Source organism: Amphibalanus amphitrite, unplaced genomic scaffold (assembly GCF_019059575.1).
Source record: "Amphibalanus amphitrite isolate SeventyFive unplaced genomic scaffold, NRLGWU_Aamphi_draft 000015F_arrow, whole genome shotgun sequence".
In the NCBI taxonomy this organism is placed as follows: domain Eukaryota; kingdom Metazoa; phylum Arthropoda; class Thecostraca; order Balanomorpha; family Balanidae; genus Amphibalanus; species Amphibalanus amphitrite.
In genome coordinates, this window is record NW_024881511.1 from 1,347,438 (window position 1) to 1,368,035 (window position 20,598).

The 20,598-nt window shown below is 49.8% G+C and overlaps 1 protein-coding gene across 2 annotated transcripts in view; it reads left to right on the forward strand.

Annotated features, from left to right (window-relative positions):
* The window catches only part of LOC122385874 (G1/S-specific cyclin-D3-like), a 109,269-nt gene that overhangs the window by 71,137 nt on the left and 17,534 nt on the right, over positions 1–20,598 (forward strand). Inside the window, exons 1-2 of one of the 2 annotated variants that reach the window (XM_043374493.1) lie at positions 19,268–19,676; positions 19,912–20,127. The exons of the other annotated variant lie outside the window; for it this stretch is intronic. Coding sequence (XP_043230428.1) covers positions 19,449–19,676; positions 19,912–20,127 — 444 coding nt within the window. The 5' untranslated portion in view covers positions 19,268–19,448. Of the gene's footprint in view, positions 1–19,267; positions 19,677–19,911; positions 20,128–20,598 lie in introns of those variants that run through there. 2 annotated transcript variants of the gene reach the window in all.

Consider the following 20,598-nt stretch of genomic DNA (forward strand, 5'->3'; position numbering starts at 1 on the left):
GTGACACACCAGCCAGCTTTGAGACCTATAATGGAATAACGTCTAGCTAAAGCGCCCAAGATCATTGCAACTCTTTGAAAAGCCATGTGACTGCCCAAGATCATTGCAACTCTTTGAAAAGCCATGTGACTGCTTGTTCCATGGCATTGGACCTACCGGGAAACACAGCAGCCGGGCCGACACTTGTTCTCGGCTCTGGCCTTCTGGCGAGGTCACCGACGCTTGATCGGTGACCACGCTGTCTCCAGACGACGGAGCCGACCTGTTGAGAGCTCGGTACGTTTTTCAGCATGGTCGTTCGCTCCATAGTTGCTCATATATGTGGCTCCTAGTCGCTCCTAGTATCTACTGGTCCTGGCGGCCGACAAAGGGCTGGATGTGATATTGGCATCATTTATCGGATCCTATCTAGTCACCAGTGGCTTGTGGGACACTGGTGTTCCTAGTGGTTCCTCGTGGTTCCTAGCAGTTGGCATTAACTCTTAGTACCTCTAAGTGGCTCCTAGGAGCTCATAGTGGCAGTCAAGTGGCTCGCCAGCTATTAACCCGGCAGTTGCTGGGGTATTTCGCCACCCACCGTTTGCTGGGGGGGGGGGGGGGCGTTAAACGCCCCCAGCCGATAACTCGAGAACCAATGGGCGCAGCGAAACGCACGAGGCGGCAAACGAAAGAGCGCGACGAGACGAATCAGATGAGTACTTTAAAGTTGAATTTTGAGGTCACAGGTCGGGTCAAGGTCAGGTCAAACACCTGAAATCGGGCTTTCAGTAGCATGGACTTCAGGACTTCGCAATGGGCGCCTCTCGCCATAAACTCTGTGAAAACGGTGCACAATCCATCTTATAAGGCCTACAAGAGTGTCAGCTCCATGTAGGGGTCAGTCAAGCATAGGTCAGGGTCAAGGTCAGGTCAACCGGGTAGGCACATATCCCCGAAAATCAAAACTGATATTCGCAGCCTGTGACACATGTTTTATAGGTAATTTGGGGCGTAGAACACGATGGTGACATTCATTTTATCATATGTGTACGTGTTTGGCTCAAAAAGTTCAATTTAAGAAATTCATGTATCATGGTCGTGAAGTAGTCACGAAAAATTGCCAAGATTCAGTTCAAGATTATGGAAAATGCGGAAAGATAATCAATAATCGAAGATAGCCATTTGATTGATCATGGTATTGGCAGTCTAATGGCGTTTACGGCATGTCTGTATGTCTATTCTGTGATTTTATATGATTTTTTGAACATATGCCGTTTTTGGTCGAAAACTCAGAAATCATGACGTCACTAAAACCTCGATATCTCAAAAATTTTCCTACCGATGTTTTTGAAATTTTATCACAACAAACTTCAATCAATTTCCTACAGGTAGCCAAAATTTGGCGCGCCTGCGGCGCGCCGTTTTTATGCTATGGGCCGGCGAAAAAAGTGGGGGCGTTTAACGCCCCCCCCCCAGCAACTCGCGGGTTATATATAGACGGCCAGATTTCAGCAGGATCACGGCTAACCGTCCACCTTCGGTCAGTCTCAGGTCATCTAGTCCACGTCATCATATACACAGAACTGTGAGGTGGCAGCCTGCTCGGATGACTTGACATCCGAATCGCAGTTTGCTTGGTAGCGCGTTGCTGCATCGACACGGGAGAGCTGATTATTCATACCAGTGACTGTTTGACATACCAATGGGGAGTTAGATGGAAGCAGGGGAAGTACTGGAGTTATGGTGTGCACCGCAAATCATAGGGATCGGTCAAGTCATTTTTTCAGTCTAACGAAACCATGTCGGCACTGACTGAATAGAGCCGCGCTAGGCAACAAACATGCCAGCAACTGCAGAGCGTATTTTTTCTAACGTGATAGACAGTCACTGATACATCTTGTAACGGCGTTACGGTGCACGGTCATTGTCAATGACGCTCATTGTGTGGTCCGGCTCGACCTTCCTTATAGATGCAGCATCACTAACGAAAACAAAAGCGACGAATGGTCGCTAAAGCCCAACCGTGTGACCACCTCAACGACCTCAACTACCTGTGACAACCAATTCATTTTGATAGATATCTCCAGCAGATGCGGCTTTTTGCAGCGGAACCTGCATTCCAGCCGAGTGTTTGATGCATAATTCAGTCTCCCCGACACTGATACCTACTTAGTTGGCGGTGTTTTTTGCACGCGCCGGTCTGAACCGCGCGGAGCCGGTCGGTTTTTACCCCCTTACTGGCGGTTGAGAAGTCGACAACGTTGACGCCAACATTATCATCGGACAAAAACATGCCAAGCTACATTTGCCGCCCATCTGAGGGGTTGAGCGGGTGTCTGCGACGAGGTAGCGACAAAAGGATAACAGTTACAAAATGAAACAAAACATAAATTTAGCGCTCGATTTGCCAAGCACAGGCACGTGTATTCGCACCGTACTACGTGCAGAACGGCGACGGGCGAAGAAAAAAAGAACATAAAAATGCGTCACATCCGCGAATAGAGTGATTTGTGTAGAACAGTTTGTGTTCCTGCTCACGTTTGACATTGTTTCTGTTCCTGCTCACGTTCCTGAACATTTTTGCAGGACAGCAATTCATGAAATGGCAATGAAATGAACAGAGATATGGGACGAGTAGCTTAGCTTTCATTGACATTGATGAAATAAAAAATAATAGCAGTATTATTACTTTCGGATTTTGTATTATCTCTCGGCCATCATCTTTTGGTAAAGTTTGGCGGCAAGCCATCGAGAAAGAGGTGTTGCAAAAGCAAAATGAAATGTTGGTGAGAACGACATGTTGCCGTCACGAGCTACAACCGCATTCCTCAGCAGGTTTTGGAGAATGCCAACCGTGAGACCAGCAGAACCGTCACGACCCGACCGAGCGAATGACAGACCGACCAAACGACTGCCGAACGACCGGCAGACAAAACTTTTGTCTGCCGCTATAATACGGAGACACTCCGAAGGCAATTCGTCGGTTGCGTTGGCCCACCCTGAAGTTGTTTTTTACGCATTTTAAGTGGATAATGGCGCAGGATCTGGCATAGCATGACATAATTGTTCTTCTAAAATTGATGTATAATTATCTGACGTAGCTGACATATGGCTGTGCCAACAACTAAAAACCTTCAACCCACCTTACAGAGTCCGTAAAAATAACAGAAGTGCACACAAGTGTAAAAAAATCACAATGGCCATAACTGTCACAGCATTCATAACAGACGCAACAGTTACAGCTAAAACAGTCATAACAGTCACAGGCAACAGTCAAGAGAGTCACACAACGGTAGCAAAAGTGACAACAATGATAGTTATATCAGTCGCCAGTCATACAGCAGTCACAGCAGTCACAGTGGTAGCCACAGACACAACAGTCACAGCAGACACAGCAAACAAAATGGTCACAGCAGACTCACCAATCACAGCACACACAGCAAACACAATGTAGCACACACGTCACACAGTGGTCACAGTATAGACACAACAGTCACAGCAGACACAACAGTCGCAGCTCATTCACAGTGGTAAAAGTAGACACAATCACAACACTCACAGCGGTCACAGCAGACACAACAGTCACAGCAGACGCAACAGTCACAGCGGTCACAACATTCACAGCAGACACAACACTCACAGCGGAGACAGCCGGCCGGCTCTCACCGGTCTGACCGGTCGCAGTGGTGACCACTGAGGTAACCGGAAATACCTTGCATTGCTCACCGCCTGCGAGCGTCGGAGAAAAAGAGCTGCTTCTCTAAAACCACTCACTTCAACCTTGAACTGATCTTGACCATCGTCCACCGCCGCATGCTTGCAGTCTTTCATTGCATGATGTCTAACGTTGAATTACATACCTATTGGATGAACGAAAAGACAGAAATAGTCGGCATGGTAAATGTATGAATGGGCTTCTTCAATGGTTAATTCGCATGTAAAGGCATAGACATAGGCACTGGTATGAGACATGGTAGTCATTATATTCTATCAATTAATATTTGAATTTCTGTATTTTGAACTTACCCTATTCTATTGTAACAACCAATAACCATGGCATCAGTATTGTGGAGGAAGTGGCCAATAATAGCAGTAAAGAGGAAAATAAAATACAAGACGGGAGAAAAATAGTCAAACGTGTGGATTGGCAGACTATCGAGAGATATCCAATTATTTGGGACTGATCGCCGTCTAAAACCGTTACGGAGTGAAGCAGAGTCGGGTCTCCGGGCCAGCAAACCGCTGACTGATCTCTGCGGCCTCGTTTCCACCTGTGTGAAACACAAGAGCAATCCGAGGCTGATTGTCGACAAGTATAGTTGCCATAAAACCTATTCTAAAGCTGTGCGAGGGCCGGTGGTGTCTCACGAAACACGCACGATCGCGTCCGAAAGTGAAGGACCACGCATTCCATTTGGAGTCCATCGTTTTATCTCTGTCCCAGTGAGACGGATTGAGCTGCGGTGTTCCAGCGGAGTGGTCCCCGGCCTCGCCTGCTCGGCTTTGTGTGTGTCTCTGTGAGTGGGGCTGTTTGTTTGCGCAGGGTCGGGGTGGGCTCGGCGTGTGAACGGTACGGCTCGGACGGACGGGTGCCGCCGCCCGCCGACTCTGGCCGCCTCCCTGGGAGGGATGGCCGCAATAAACACATCTGCTGCTCAGGCGACCACCCCCGGCAGAGCAGCACTGACGGCAGTGTCACACCGGATCTTTATCGAGAGAAGCCTGACTGGGACGAACCCTTACTTTGAGGAGACTTATACAGGGCTAGACTGCACTGAGGAGTGGACTGCTCACTACTCAGTCCAGTTATACAACTTACTAATCGAAGCATTCAGATTTCAGAACATTTGACAACTTCTACATTCACAATCCTTGTGAAGAGACAGGAGAAATAAGAATGAACATCCATTCCTTGGCAGCCCATCAAAAGCTAACTAGATGACCACATGGATGCGATTAGGCGGGCGTAGTGCGCGGTGCTGAAACGCCAAAGATAATGTAAGAAAAAAACACACATTTCTCTATTTCAATGCAATTCTCGGATATCGTTTTTTATATTAATCCAGTGATCATTATTTCTTCGATCTGCGAAAAACGGTAGCTTTTAAAAAGAGGAAAAAATCGGATGCTGCCGATCACATAAGACTCTTGCTTTTGATGCCTTCGGTATAAATCGACCCATGGGCTCATGGACAGACCATTTATCTTCGATGGATCCATTCATCTGAAAAGCTATACTAGCTACGAAAACCCTAGAAGGGTGTATTTCATTATATACAAGCGATCAAAAAGAGGGACGGAAATAGTGCTTTTATCTCTCGTTCCATGTATGATTATGGACACTTAGCCGGAATCGCTGTGATTAGAGAGGCCAAGGTCCGACTAATTGTTTGTTGGTCGGCTGTTTGTGATTGTCGCTGAGATAAAGAAGGGTTTCTTTAATTGTAAGTCGTGGTGGTCCCGGCTTATCTTATAAACTGCATTTAGCCGTCCAGTAAACACTTGAAATTGATGCGATTGACAATGAAGGGCACAGAAACCCTGTCATTTAGGCGTATAAACGAGGCCGATAATAGAAGGATTGGCCTTGACGGAGCTCCAAGCAGCGTGTTCCGGCGTGGCCCTCCCCGGGAGTGATTTGGATCGTAAACTGTACCACAGGCTTTTAAAATTCCAACGTGCTGAAACTCACAAATGAAGTTTCACAACACACTACAGTTGCTCGTGCTGGTAGTTAAATGTTGTTCAGAGCAAATTTTTTTTTTGTTGAAACGCGTGTGTGCATTGGTCACAATTTCAGGCACCGCTGATACCATATTGTATCATGCAGATACTAGAGTAGGTGCAAAATAAAACATGGGACTACGATAAGATGGTGAAATATATCTATCCCATTTTATTATCAATGCATTTTAGTCGTGATGGAAACGCTAGCATCACCATCCTCCTTGAAGAAGTAAAGATGGCGGATGAGAGCATATACCTATCCAATCAACAGCCAGCTCTTTTGGACCGATGGGGAACCGTAGCGTTAAACGTTACTGATTGCCCGGCCTAGCCCGGCCACGCGGTAGTGGCAGCACTGAGCACACCGCTCTTGGCTCTCATGCCATGGGAGCCTGTCTCGTGTGCTAGCCGCCCTCCTATCGTAGACACTATAGACGGTAGACAGCTGATGGCCCGGGCAATGACCCGGCCCCGGGAGGGGGGGGGGGGGAGGGGCAATCATCAGCTGGTCCCTGAAGTGCACAGAGCCGTGCAACGAAGATGAGAGCGGCGGCGGCTGTGACGCTATCGGGACCGGACGAGTTTTTACCGGAACATGGTGAAAGAAGTCTCACCGTCAATGTTCGATCGCTGTTGAGAAGTTGTCATGACCTTTGATGGTCTTTTTAAGGGCATTTAATCGCAGAGAAGTTGATGCTACTTGCCATTGGTGAATGCTTAGCTGCAAAGATGCTTTGATGAACCAGGGTGTATGCTTATGTGTATTTCCAAATTTGCGTGCAAGGTAGATGACGCCAGAGTAGATGATGAAACCCGCATCTCATGCGCCAGTTAACTGGTCTTGGCTTTTTCAAATGCATATTTTCGTTGAACCTTTCATCACAGCGATGAGTACCTATCAAAGTTGCAGATCGGGACACCAATAGCATTCTCTTCAAATAAAATCATCGATTATACGCTCAGTAATTGATAGCAACTCATTACTTATAAACATACCTATAGGCATATCAATTATCACATCCGAGTGGATTTTTTTGCGGTCTATCTAGTTTTTGTTTCTTTCATTGAGAGCATGCGGCGTAGGCGGAAGAGGGTGATACGGGTACTTGAATCCATCTGTACCAACCATATCAGCTTCTATCGAGATAGATGTCATTCGAGGTCACACATGGCTTATTATTTTTTATGAATTATGTCTCCAGATCAATTCAGAATACTCTATGTCACAGTCAAAGTCATATTTCTGTCAGGCAATATATCATAATGTTTTGAGCCTTGTATGAAGAGATAAAATTTGAAGAAAGCAATTGTTGATGAATACGTGAGGGCGGTGTTCGAGAACGACCTGATCGGCTGCGATCGTTCGGCCGGTTTCGGCCACTGAGCACCAGCCACCAAACCACGCCCCCCCCCCCTCAGCCCCACCCATTCCCCAGGGGCACGTGGGCGGGGTGGGGTTTGGGGGTGGGGGTGAGCAGCAGTGCACAGCCATCGCTTCATCAGCACCTAGCGTGATAATTTTCATCTTAAGCCAACTGCCGATTGCCGATAGCGCAAGCGGAAAGATGGCCTTGCAGAAATTTAGCGAAGCGTAACCAATAGCAGGTGGATGGAGTCAAATTGACGATGGTCATAACATCACAGCATGCGCTATGACCAGGTGAGGCCGCTTTGAAGTCAGGCGTAACAAATGAGCCTGGCGTAGGAACTATAGAATCTTCACTCACCGGCTTCCAAAGGAATTTCAAGATAAAAACACATATACCTTCGGTCAGATGGGCACACTGCCTAAAACAAACATGAATTGAGCGTTTTTTTTCTTTTATCATAACGCGATTTTATCTGTAACACATAAAACCTTGCTCTTACCAGTCTAAATGTTTTGACATGATATTTTAGTTACTGGTTTAAAAATGATTGATATTGATTTTTTATTTGAATAGTGTCATTAATGCAGTTTTTTAACCGTGGATTTCGTGGTAAAAAAAGGTGTTTGCTTAGGAAATGGTATTTTACATCGTTGAAATAATGGAATAGGTAAAAGCAAAAAGGAAAAAACGAAAGAAACGGCGTCTTGCACATTTTTTTTCTTCAAAAGACGCGAGGCAGCGTTATAAAACAAGAGCACCCTCACGCCCCACAGGAAAATTGGGTATAGGCCATAGGGGTATTGCAGACTGCACGCCACACATGCAGGCACTGTGTGGCCTAAGTGCCTAGAAAGAGGACATCTAATACGTTGTAGTGAATTAGTGACACATTTTGAATGCATACATATCTCGCTGGGAATCATTTTGTGTATGATAATAAGTATCGGCAATTACTTTTTTTGACATCATAAAATATAATGTCCAGTGTACCTACACATTTAATTTTTAGCAATTAACCCTCGCCCTGGCAGGGGGGGGGGGTCGATGCTACCCCCCCCTAAGGTTTTTCGAAAGCACCGCCAAATTTGGCACAGCCTATGGGGAACCTTTCTACATATGACCTGAAAATTTCAGGTCCGGGTAACCTTGGGTCAGGTCACCAGGTCAGAAAACCCGGTACAAGGTCATGGTCAAATTTCAATTTTCTGTAGAAGATGTAGAAGAAAAGATGTGGGCAACACTTTGGTAGACTCTATTCAGGTCTAGCGGTCCACGACGACTCCACGGTACACGAACGCACACAACATTTATACAGGGGCATCACGTCATATCACGTCATCAATCATTCATCCAATTGGCTCCCCGTCACATCATTCTTCCCAGTACTACTGACACAATGCCTCGGGCAACCCCTCCAGTCACACACTGATCAGGTTCACTCTACAGTCACTCCATACGGCATGATTCATTCACACTCACATGACCGCTGACTACACCTCCACCTGATTATCAGTAATCATCATCATTATTCATCATCAACATCGATACATTCGCTTGGCACACTCTGTCCATACAGCTCTTCCGGGGCTGTTCTCACACGTGTACTACGCCGCAGTACGGTTTGGCCATTCCGTTCTCGTTGGGCTTCCGTAACTTCACTCTGAGCGTCCTCCCGTGCACCGCTGAACGTCTCACTCGGAACGTCAGCTGCATCTTCACTCGTCTCCACCGATGCTCCCGTATCGGGCGGCTCGGGAGGCGGGGGGTCAGTGTCCTGTCCCGTCCCCGACACCGAGCCAGACGGCTTCTCGTGCAGCCGCAGCGTCCTGATCTCTGATAGGCAGTCTTCAGGTTCGGACTCACAGTCACTCATACTGTCTGTGTCGCCAACCTCCTCAAACCGTCGTCGGACGCAGCGCACATGCCACGGGGCACCATCCACCTCCACCAGTGGTGCCGGTAACAGTCGGGTCACCACGCCCCGCCGCGACACGTCCGTGCACCGCGTCGGCTGACCTCGGCGGCGTATCCACACGGCGTCACCGACCCGGAACGCTTTGCGTGCACTCTGGACGCCATCGTCCACTTCGGACACCGCTCGGCCGGGTTCATCGATGTTCAGCGGGAGGTCGTGGCCAGCGCGCTGGAAGACAGCCGCTGCAGGAGCGCTGCTAGGATGCATTCCGTCACGAGGCGTGGCGTTATAGCGGTGCACTGCTTCCCCGATTGTACAGCCTTGTCGGGCTGCCATCACCTTGACTGTCCGATGGTGGCGCTCGACGATGCCGTTGCCGCCCGCCTCGTGCACCGCCCGGAAGCGCAGCCGAACGCCCCACCGCGCGGCGAATGCCGCCATCCGGCGGCTGCGGAACTCCGTGGCGTTGTCCAGCAGAAGCTCTGCAGGCGCGCCTCTTTCCAGGAAGATGTTTTCCAGCTGGTTCGTCACCTCAGCCGCATCTGACCGGCGCAGTAGTCGCCAAATTCCATACCGGGATGGTCCACAATCAATAACAGTCAGATAGGACCGTTCCCGGTAGTGCGTAACGTCGATCGCCAGCCGTTCCCACGTCAGCGGCACACTCAGTGACCCTTGCTGCCAACGTACCGGTGCTGGGTCAATGGACTGGCACACATCACACTGTTGGATCACGGCGCGCACTGCCGACCGGGTGGCACGGGCGTCTTCATTCCGCCGCACGTACCAGAGGGTCCGACGGACTCCCTGATGTCCAGTACTCTCGTGCACTGCGCGTATCCGTGCGGGGTCGACATCCGACCGTGGGTCCGCGATTGCCGCGGCAGCCACCGGCCGTGCGGCAGGCTCTGGGTCCGGTGTTTGGAGCCACTCCTTTGGCACACGAGTCAGTGCATCCGCCAGGTTGTCTGCGGACTTCACCAGGACGACTGTCAGCCTCAGGTTGAACTCCTCCACCAGCTGACGGATGACGTCGATCCTCCGGCGGATGAGCATCTCCCCGTGTGCCTTCGTCCGCAGGCGCGAGCGGCCGGTCAGGGCGTCATCGATCCATTTGTGGACCGTAGCCGAGTCCGTACAGAGATCGATGATGGTGATGCCCCAGGCGATCGCCATGTTCACGCCGCTGAGCGCCGCGTCCAGTTCAGCCATGTTTATGTGCATCGCCGCCTTCGACTCAGGCCGCAGCCAGCTCGCATCCTCCACGACGCCACCCTCGGGGTCCTCCAGGACGACACCGGCAGCGATAGAGCTAGCGTCCGTCCAGACCACCAACTTGTCCCCCTTCAGCCGCCATGGGCCTCGAGCCGGGTCACTGTCGTTCAGTCGGGCCACGACATGATCGACCTGCCCGCGCAGCCCCACGTCCTCTGTTGGGTCGTCCCATCCTGCTGTTAGAGCATTAACGCGCCGTTTGAGCCACGCGGCCGCTGGTCGCAGCCATCCCACCACTGGCAGATGGGACACCAGCTGACCACACCAAGCAAACACAGCCCGACGCGTCAGCACTTCCGGGGGCGCCGGCACTGGGTTGTCACGACGCCAGCACAGCTCTCCAGCGACCGCACTCACCCGCAGTCCGAGCAGCCGTGTTCCCTCCGCCGCCCGCTCCGGAGGCTTGCAGTCCAGGCCGTACCGGGCGAAGTGCTCCACCACGTGGTCCGCGCTGACGATTTCTTCGTCCACCAGGAGATCGTCCACATAAGGCAGCACTCCTCGGGCCACCACTTCATCCTGGAGCAGGACGGCTCGTACCACGGCCTTCATGACAGCCGGTGCGATGCTCAGGCCGAATCCGATGCGAGTCAGGCAGTATCTCTGACCTCGCACCTCCACCGTCTGGTACGGTCGCAGCCGCCGATCCAACCGGAGCTGAAGGTACGCCTTCCGCAAGTCCACTACAGCAATGCGAGCGCCATGCCGCCGCCAGCGACGAAGCTGATCGGCGCAAACGTCCGCATCTGCAGTGTGTGCGATTATGTGACCATTCAGCTCACGGTAGTCCAGGACAGGCCTCACCTTGTCCTGATTTGGCTGCGGGATCGCCATCAGAGGAATTAAACCTCGGACTGGGCCATCCACCCGCTCGTCGTACGGCTGCAGCCATCCTTCCCGGATCCACAGCTCCAGCTCGGCGTCATATGCTGGTCGAGCTTCCGGCGGCACAGCATACTGGGCGACCTGGTTCTGCAGATACTCCGGGCCTTCCCCGTCTGCCCACTTCCATGCCACCGTCCACTCTCCAGTTTGTGCCTCGAACCGGGCCGAGAAGTCTGCTGCATCCAGCGCCAGCCCCTGGGGGTCGACCTCAGCCGCCGCCGCCGCACAGATCCGCACGTCTGTCGGCGTCCTCAGGCTGATGCCACCTAGGGCCGTGATGCCCGACATGCCCAGCACCATGTCCGTCTGTCGGCGTCCTCAGGCTGATGCCACCTAGGGCCGTGATGCCCGACATGCCCAGCACCATGTCCACTCCCAATGGACGATCAGGCACAACAAAGGCTGCGAGCGTCACTCGTTTGCCTTGGCACTCCATGGTGACTTTGGCCGTCCCACTACACCGCAACGACCCACCGTTCACAGTCCTCATCATCACCGTCCGCGGTGTCCACTGCTCACAACAATCCTTGTGCACGAGCGTGTCTGTGCAACCAGTGTCCACCAATACACGCCGCTGACGACCGTCTACCTTGCTCTGGATCACAGGGAGGACGCGATCTATTGCTCCGGGGACAGTGCTCGCGCTGACACGTCCCCCGAGGCGTTTGGGCAGGCCGCGGCGAGATGACCCTCAGTCCCACACGTCCAGCAGCGTCTGGGACGAGGTGGGCGCTTCGGTCGCTGCCGCCGCTGCAGATCATTGTGAACCGCCGCCACAGCTTGCGTCTGGTCATTACCAAGCACCGCCCGCGCGCGGGCGACTGTGCTCTCCAGACTGAGTTGCTCTGACCTGGTTCCTGCTCGGATTGTGTCCGCCACGGACGCCGGCAGACCGTTGACGAAGGCAGCTACCAGCTGTCGGTCCGTCACGCCGCCGAACAGGGCAGCATAGCGGCGCAGACTCGCCAGGAAGACATCAGCGCTCTCCCCCGGCTCTAGCCGACGTGCGACGAATGCTGTGTGAGCCGCGAAGTCGTCCATGGCGAACGCCTTAAACAAGGCGTCTCGTGTCGCCGTTGCTGACCGGCGGTCCACCGCGGACAGCTGTGACCACACGGCGAAAGCACCACCTTTCAGCCGCATGGGCAACACCTCCGCCGCCGACACACCGCGATACTCACAGAGCAGTGACGCCTGCGTGTGCCATTCGACGACGTCGCCGCTCCCGTCGTACTCGTCGATGAGGCGAGGATCGAGTCCAGCTCCGATCCGGACCTGCTCAGATCCCTGCACCACAGCGCCCGTCTCTGTCGGTGTGTCCATGATAATGCCGAAATGCCGAAATAGCTTGAAGAAGATGTAGAAGAAAAAATGTGGGCAACACTTTGGTAGACTCTATTCAGGTCTAGCGGTCCACGACGACTCCACGGTACACGAACGCACACAACATTTATACAGGGGCATCACGTCATATCACGTCATCAATCATTCATCCAATTGGCTCCCCGTCACATCATTCTTCCCAGTACTACTGACACAATGCCTCGGGCAACCCCTCCAGTCACACACTGATCAGGTTCACTCTACAGTCACTCCATACGGCATGATTCATTCACACTCACATGACCGCTGACTACATTTTCTTTTTGCACCTGTCCAACTCACAGTTTTGGACTGATTTCCTTCAAACTTTCAGGATGTGCTAAGTTCACCGAGTTGTATAACATATAGTTCGGGTTTTTTGATGTCACTGACCTGAGGTCAGTTAGAGGTCATTACGTAATAATGTTAAGCCTATGGGAAAATACTAAATTCGGAAAATACTGAAGATATCCGCTTCGTTCTATCACTTTTGTGCTTTGAAACCACAGTAATTAACAGCAGGTCACTTGGTGCTTATTTGTTTGGTGTACTTATCCATGGGTCAGGTCAAATGAGGTCAACTGAGGTCAAATGACGTTTTTGCCAATAACTTGGCACATGGTGACGCTAGAGCTTAAAAAAATGGTGTGATTGTGTTCTTGGTGATCAGCCGAATCGAATGATATGCAATATGATGCAATTTGGTTAACTTGAACTTAGTTGATTAATTAAAGCTTACTTAATAATTAAGAAAAACTTTAAGTACACTTAAGCAAGCAATAAAGTACATCATTCAGCGCGCTTTGACGTGCTGAGTTCACTGGTGCTTTTTTTGCTCTCTCTTAATTAGATCAAAAGTTATAAGCGAAAAACTTTTGACCTGTTTTTAGCGAAATTTTTACATTTATACCTCCAAAATCCCCCTAAATAGTGACCTAGAGCAGCCAAATTTGCACAGAGGCGGAAACTCCAGGGGGCCCACCTACCTACCAAATTTGGTGTTTCTAGGTGCCATAGGAGCCAATCGCGAGTGGGGGGGGGGGGGGTCGCATCGACCCCCCCCCCCTTCCAGGCCGTGTTATGAAAAATGCCCTGCCAGGGCGAGGGTTAAGGACCAAACATTTGAGCGAAATTCACTGGCGGGTCTAGAAAAAGCAGTGCCCACAATCGATTGCCCGTTTCAAAGTACGTTAACTTTTATTACAATGCAAGCTACTGCAGTATGGCCAGAAATGAGTCGAATCGCTAGTTTGTCCCAAGATTACTTTACTAATAGTTAGTCCCTCCCAATGTATCTAACTGAGCTCGCCACTGAGCCGTTGGCCTTCAGGACTGGCAGCGCACTTGGTGGCCTGCTAGCTGGCGACTATCGCCGCCGCCCCCGCCCCCGCCCCCGCCCCGGTGAGATCAGCTGGTCGGTTTGTTGACAGGCGGTATAGGAGGGGGGGAGGGGGGGTGGCGGCGCCGGCGTGGCGGCCCGACCCGACCCGACTGTCACTGACGGCTCACTGCGACCGGGCTGTACGGACGGTAGGTACACCCGGCCAGGTCGCAGAACGATCTCAGAGGCCTCAGACGGACCTGACGTCAGCGATGATGACGCCGCGTCTGTCCATGGACCAACAATAGCTGTGATCAGTGATCACTGAGACTTTTGTAGACCTTGTGACCCTACACGCATGCAGTAGCGGCGGAACACCTTCAGTTAAGGGGGGGGGGGGGGCACTGCCGACTTTTGGTCCCATTCTTTCCATGCAACGCCCAATGGGCTAATGTTAAAATGCCAAAATCAAAAGGGGGCACGGTGCCCTCCCCGCCCTCCCCGTTCCGCCGCCTATGCCAGCAGATCAGTTGGATGAAGGCGATGAATCGTTGAACAGTGGTGGGTTCAGCACTCCGAATTACCAGCGTGTTCCTGATGTTTAGCCTGGGTCACATCCTACGGTCCCCTCCAGTAGAAGTAGTTACAGTGGATGAAGTGCCAGATTTTTCGAAATTTCCCATTTGGTATTGAAGTGCAAACTGGCACAAGCGTACTTACGATTGGTGCTGAGTACTAATGCGTTTTAGTTGTTTGTTTTGGCATTGCCTTATGAAAGGAGGCTTTTGTTATGACACACTCACCAAAATGTCCTGAAGATTAGCCAGATAATTAGATGCATAATAACTTCTTGTCAAAACGAACATCAGAGTAATTGTCTTTCTATATGCATATTAAGAAATGAAGGCTGCAGACAGTAAAGCAGGAACATATGTACGCACGAGAGGCCACTTTTTAATTAAATTAATAACAAGTCTTCTGAAATTTAATGTGCGTCAGTCTCGGTGCCCAGTGTGTAGGTGGACTGCGCGGTGCTAGATGTGGACTGTGGATATGGACGGAGACTGTGGATATGGGTGTGGACTGTGGATATGGGTGTGGACTGTGGATATGGGTGTGGACTGTGGATATGGACGTAGACTGTGGATATGGACGTAGACTGTGGATATGGGCGTACACGGTGGGTGTGGTTAGAGTGTTGAACTCGGTAGCCTGCTGGGGGAGTGTCACACCACAGCTGATAGTACATCCATACAGCGCTGCCGGGCCGCTGCCACCGCCAACCCACCACGCCTTATCAACACCTATCACAGCGGAACATAAAGTGACGGCATTGAAGCTGACGATATGTGGAGCGCGCCGAGGCGCCAGCCTGTCGCCGGAATATCTGCCGGAAACAGGCCGCGTGTGCACAGCCTATCGGCATGCATGAGGGGCGTGACATTTATTGTGGAAATAATGCAAAAAGCCAGAGGCATATATAAATCTATGTAAATATGAAGTGAAATAGGTAAAAGTTATGTTTTTATGTGAGTAAGGCCCTGCTTTTATCTTACCCAAAGAAATATGTTATTTGATTAAAGTAGGTATTTAAACTTTTTTGCCGTATCGCGTATCTACAGGTTTGCAGTTTCATCATTCTGAACAGATGCAGTTTAACTTCAATATCGGGTTGATAGCTCAGCGAATCACAGCTGCCGGTAACTGAAAGCTTCCCATTCAGTTTTTTTTTTTTTTTGATACCGTAAGGACGAGCCTTAAAAAGTTTGTGGAATCATTGTCGGTATTTCTTTCATTTTAGCTATCCTTTCTTCATAGACACTGCGTCGAGCTCACTACTCCGCACAACCAAAATTGGTCACTGGCATGGACGCTGCCAAGTGAGGGGTCAGAGCGCCGCCAAGAGATGCTTAGCTAAGAGCACTAATTATAGTTATCACTTATCCCACACCGTAAGGCGTAGACAGTGTTTACAATTGTTTCACGTGCAAAGAGAGAAACTTATCAGATATCGTGTAACTGATTTGCTAAACGTCTAGACGATTAACCCTCGCCGGCCGAGGGGGGTGCCGCCCCCGCCATAGGTTTTTTTCGCGATAGCTCCGAACACGCTGGCGATAGAGAGCTGAAACTTGGCATACCTGACCTTTGATCCAAGCCGCATCTTTTGAAACCAACCGCATTTTTGGGTCAGGTCAGGTCACTGACCTATGACGTCATAAGTGAACCTCTGCACGGTCTTCAGATGTCGCAACTTTGCAACGCCCTCACTGCCAGAGGAGATGTCACAGGGAAATGAAACTTGCAGGACCTAGTATCCATTATGAGTCTCACAAGTTGTATATCTCGGATTTTTCCTAAAGGTCATATGAGGTCAGGTCATTTTCGTGACCTCGCCATTATAAGTCAATGGGGAAAAATGAAAACTACTGTTCTGGTGCCGGGAACGATCTCCAACTATCTCAAGCACACAGAATCGTGATTTGATGCACTCCTTGTAAGGTTAGATGTGTCACTTTTGCAATGCTGACCTTGCGTGACGTCATTTATGACGTCATCAAGGTCATATTAGTTTTTCGTCAATAACTCTTGATCAAATTGAGCTAGCGAGTCGAGAAAGCCACCAATGGACTCAGGAAGACCTGCCGAATCGAATGATATGCGACATGACCTCTTTCGACCAACTTCGTGACCTGGGGGTGCTGACCTGACCTTGACCTGAGGTCAACACCCCAAGTTGACCTGACCCGGACAAAAAGTATATTATTCGAGGCGCCTGAGCGAGGCGAACACGATGCTGCCAAAATCGCGGCTCTGCGGCCGTTTTTTGCGAAGTTATTCACCAAAAACTGAACCGTACCCTGGGGCACTTTACCTGACCTCAGAGGTCACCGGTTGACCTAGGACCTTAAAATCGGATACCAATCTCTGCGTCTCGTAACGGAGCACACGCTCGTTTTTTCCGCGACGCGCTAGCTCCACCAGGGGCGAAACGGCGAGGGGGGGGGGTCGTACCCGCCCCCCCCCCCCTCGGCCGGCGCGTATGTAGAAAACCAATAGGTCCGGCGAGGGTTAAGAAACTGTTAAACATCTTGTACACATTTCGCCTAGTTTGAAATATGTCGTAATTTCTATATTAAATGTATTTTTCACCTTTAAGCGCCCGAAATCGGCGGTACGGGATAAAATTATTAAACCACTCGCTGGTAGAAAATATTTTGAACGTCTCGCCTATCGGCTCGACGTTTAAATGATGTGTTCTACCTACTCGCGGTTTAATGTTTAATGAATGATTAACTGTTAGATATGCCGACTTAAGCATGCACTTATAGAAATTAAACAGAATGAAATATAGATTCAGCCCAAACATGCACTTTTGTTTTTATAACTCATTAATCGTCTAGAGGTCTTTATCATATACGTGCAGCGTGAGAAATTAAAGTGACTAAATTAATTGTGTTAAATAAAAATGTTCAAAGTTGTTCTTAGAGTGCCAAGATTGATAAACTGAGCGTTTCCTTCCTTTTGTACAATCTACATGACGATATAAATGTTTCATATCAGTCTGTATGAGTCTTCGTGGCAATATAAGTCTTACGTTTTCATCTCATGGCAAAAAAAATCATTGATCACTTTCTGATCCAATTCCTGGACGATGGCTCACATCGTCGGTGAGCAGCCCTTGGGAAACTTGTTCTAGCCGACCATCTCCCATTCAGACCACTTGTTTTCGTCAGTTCATATGAGCCATCAGCTGCCCCCCCTCCCCCCAAAAGCATGAAAACGCTATCTCAGACCTCAGACTGACCTGACGACAGGTCTAGTGCGTCGGCTGCTTGCATTACAAATTAAGCGCTCGCTGTTTCGGAAACGTTGCTCTTTTTCAGATGCCACTTAGGCACGACTTCGCCTTTACCATACGTTTAAACGTTTAAAGTTTACAATGCAATTCTTTTTGGTCTTTAGGCACAGATTAGGGATATGGAGCAGCTCCGGATATCATCAGGACAGTCATCGTTGTCAAAGTTCATAAGCGTCAGCTGGGCTGGGTGAGGCTGATATTATACTCGTATATTAAACCGCGAGTAGGAGTAGGTGGAACAAATATTTTAAGCGTCGAGCCGATAAGCGAGACGTTTAAAATATTTTTCTACCTACGAGCGGTTTAATAATTTAATACCGTACCCAGTGGCGGATCCAGGGGGGGGGGGGCTGCGGGGGCTGGCAGCCCCCACCCAAGGAAAACTGGCGCCACTGCGCCGAAGGCGCAGTGGCGCCAATTTTCAATTCGCAACTCATCGGAGTGCCGCATACTAGGACTAGGATGCAAAAATCAGTCGAATAACGTCGTTTCAGTACGCTCCGCACCGATATTTCCAATCGTGTGGTGTCACTGTACATACTGATCCTGGGCGCCTCTTGTCAGGGCCACTGGGCGCCAATATTTCAGCGCCAATACGATGCGACTATGGCGCCCATCCGGGGCGTGGCGCCCAATTATGACCTGCAGCCCCTCCCCAGTGAAAATCCTGGATCCGCCACTGACCGTACCGCCGATATCTTTCGGACACTTGAAGATAAAAATACATGTTATATAAAAATACGACATATTCCAGACTAGACGACTTGTCTACTAGACGTTTAACAGTTTGTTAATCGTCTAGATATTTAACAAATCAGTTGCACGACATCTGATAATTTTCTCTCTTTGCACGTGAAGCAGTTGTAAGCACGGTGCGGGATAAAATACGGTATTCAGAGTTATGGTTTGTTTCTCATTCCAATATTAATGATGAAATAGGCATTTAATAGTCTTCCCGTTCAGGCCCAAGATTACGATCACCGGAAACAAATTCACAATCGGAATCTCATCTGATTTTATCATTTAATGCAAAGCGTACCAGGTACCTAAAAAGTAAATACATTCTGATAATTGAACCGGGCATGTCATATGTATAAACGACCGAAATGCCATAAACTTTCAACAACCGAAAGAGAAACGGGAACAGAAACGTTAGGTAAGTTTTGAGTTTGACCACAATTCGCGAAACACCCCTTTCGAGGTCAATACAGATTCGAACACCACTTCCGAGGTCAATACAGATTGGTGCCTGTTTCGGCCTCCACCCAGTGCCCCTGCTGATTTTTTTCAGGCCGATTGACTGATGTATTGGTTTGTCATTCGCTGCACGGCCGCTTTTTGTGGAAACCGTCTTTCGGTTTTTCACTTCTTCGTAAACCCTTTTCATACAGAAGTGTTTGGCAGGTGGCAGACGACATCCCGCCAGGAGCCTCGGCTACCCAACATATGCTAGCATTCACCTGTTTGCCACGTCATATAAGCCGCCCGTTGGCGGAAAAAAGTCGTTCTCAGGCATGCCCTCATGCAGGGTTCCCGCGACGATCAGCTGACAACACGGCGGCGAATCAGCTGATTGCCTGGCGGCGAGGGCCCCGGATCAGCTGTGGACGCGCCAGTCGGCGGCGGCATTCGGCTCCCAGCAGTCGGGGGGAGGGTGTCGCCTGTTGGCTAAACGCGGAATTCTAGTAAAGCCAAATTGCACACCAGTTCTGGATTAGTTTTAATCAAACTTTATTTGTAACATTGAAAGGTATGACGAGTGACTTTGGCGAAAGTTTCTACTGCTGCGAGACTGGTGTGTTTGAAGCGGAACAGGGCTGCAAGGCCATTCAAGATCCGGTTCTCGTCAACGATCGTCGAGTCCTGACGAACCTGCTGGATACTGAAAACGTCTACCTTCCTTCTAATTCGTATTTCAAGTGTGTACAAAACGAAATAACTCCTCGAATGCGACAAATATTGGCCTATTGGATGGTCGAGGTAAGTGGAATTAGCTTGCAAACTATTTAAGTGTGAATCCTAATTCCTATCCTTATTCTCTTGCTACTGTGAAATAGCCAAATAGGCAATAACCATGCTTACTTAATCCCATTGTTGTTGCAATGATTTTGGTGTTGATTCTTTCTAATGTGGTTTCGTTTGCATAAGTTTAACGTGTGTTTTAACTGATAAACCACATGTGACTAACGAATGCCCCCCTCTCCCCTTTTCGTAGGTATGCGAGGAGCAACAATGCCAAAGTGACGTGCTCCCACTGGCAATCAACTTACTGGACAGATTTCTCAGTGTGACGAGCGTGAAAAAGGACCACTTGCAACTGTTGGGAGCCGTATGCTTGTTTATCAGCTCCAAGCTAAAAGAGACTCGCTGTTTGACGGCGGACTTTCTGGTGCAGTGCGCAGATAACAGCATCACGACCGGACTCATTATTGTGAGTATCCAATGTCCTATTTTATACTCTTCACTTACTAACGTATTCAAGAAGCATATTCATGAAGTCGACTCTTAATGTGAGCATAATGACTTAGCTACTAGATTTATACGCTTACATTTCGTCCCAAAAATCACAGTAGACATTGTATCGTATGTAATCTTTCCTGTCGCTCTCTGTCGCATGTCTGTGTGCTGATTTTGCAATATTTGCCTCCCACGGTCCACGGTTATGTATGTCAGCCTTTCGACTCGCGTGTCCAGCCGCCTTGTGCTGCTGCGCGACTCGCCTCGTGTTGCCAGGCGGCTCATGAAAGCCGTACCCCGGGCAGTCGAAACCATGGGCGCGTGCATTGCAACAATGGATCAGCTGGTGGTGGCTGACCTCCAGTCTAGGTAGCGGTCAGACCTGTACTGGGGCTGAGCGTTTCACCTGCGCAAAACATCAAGGTCAGCTCAACATGCTCCTTTC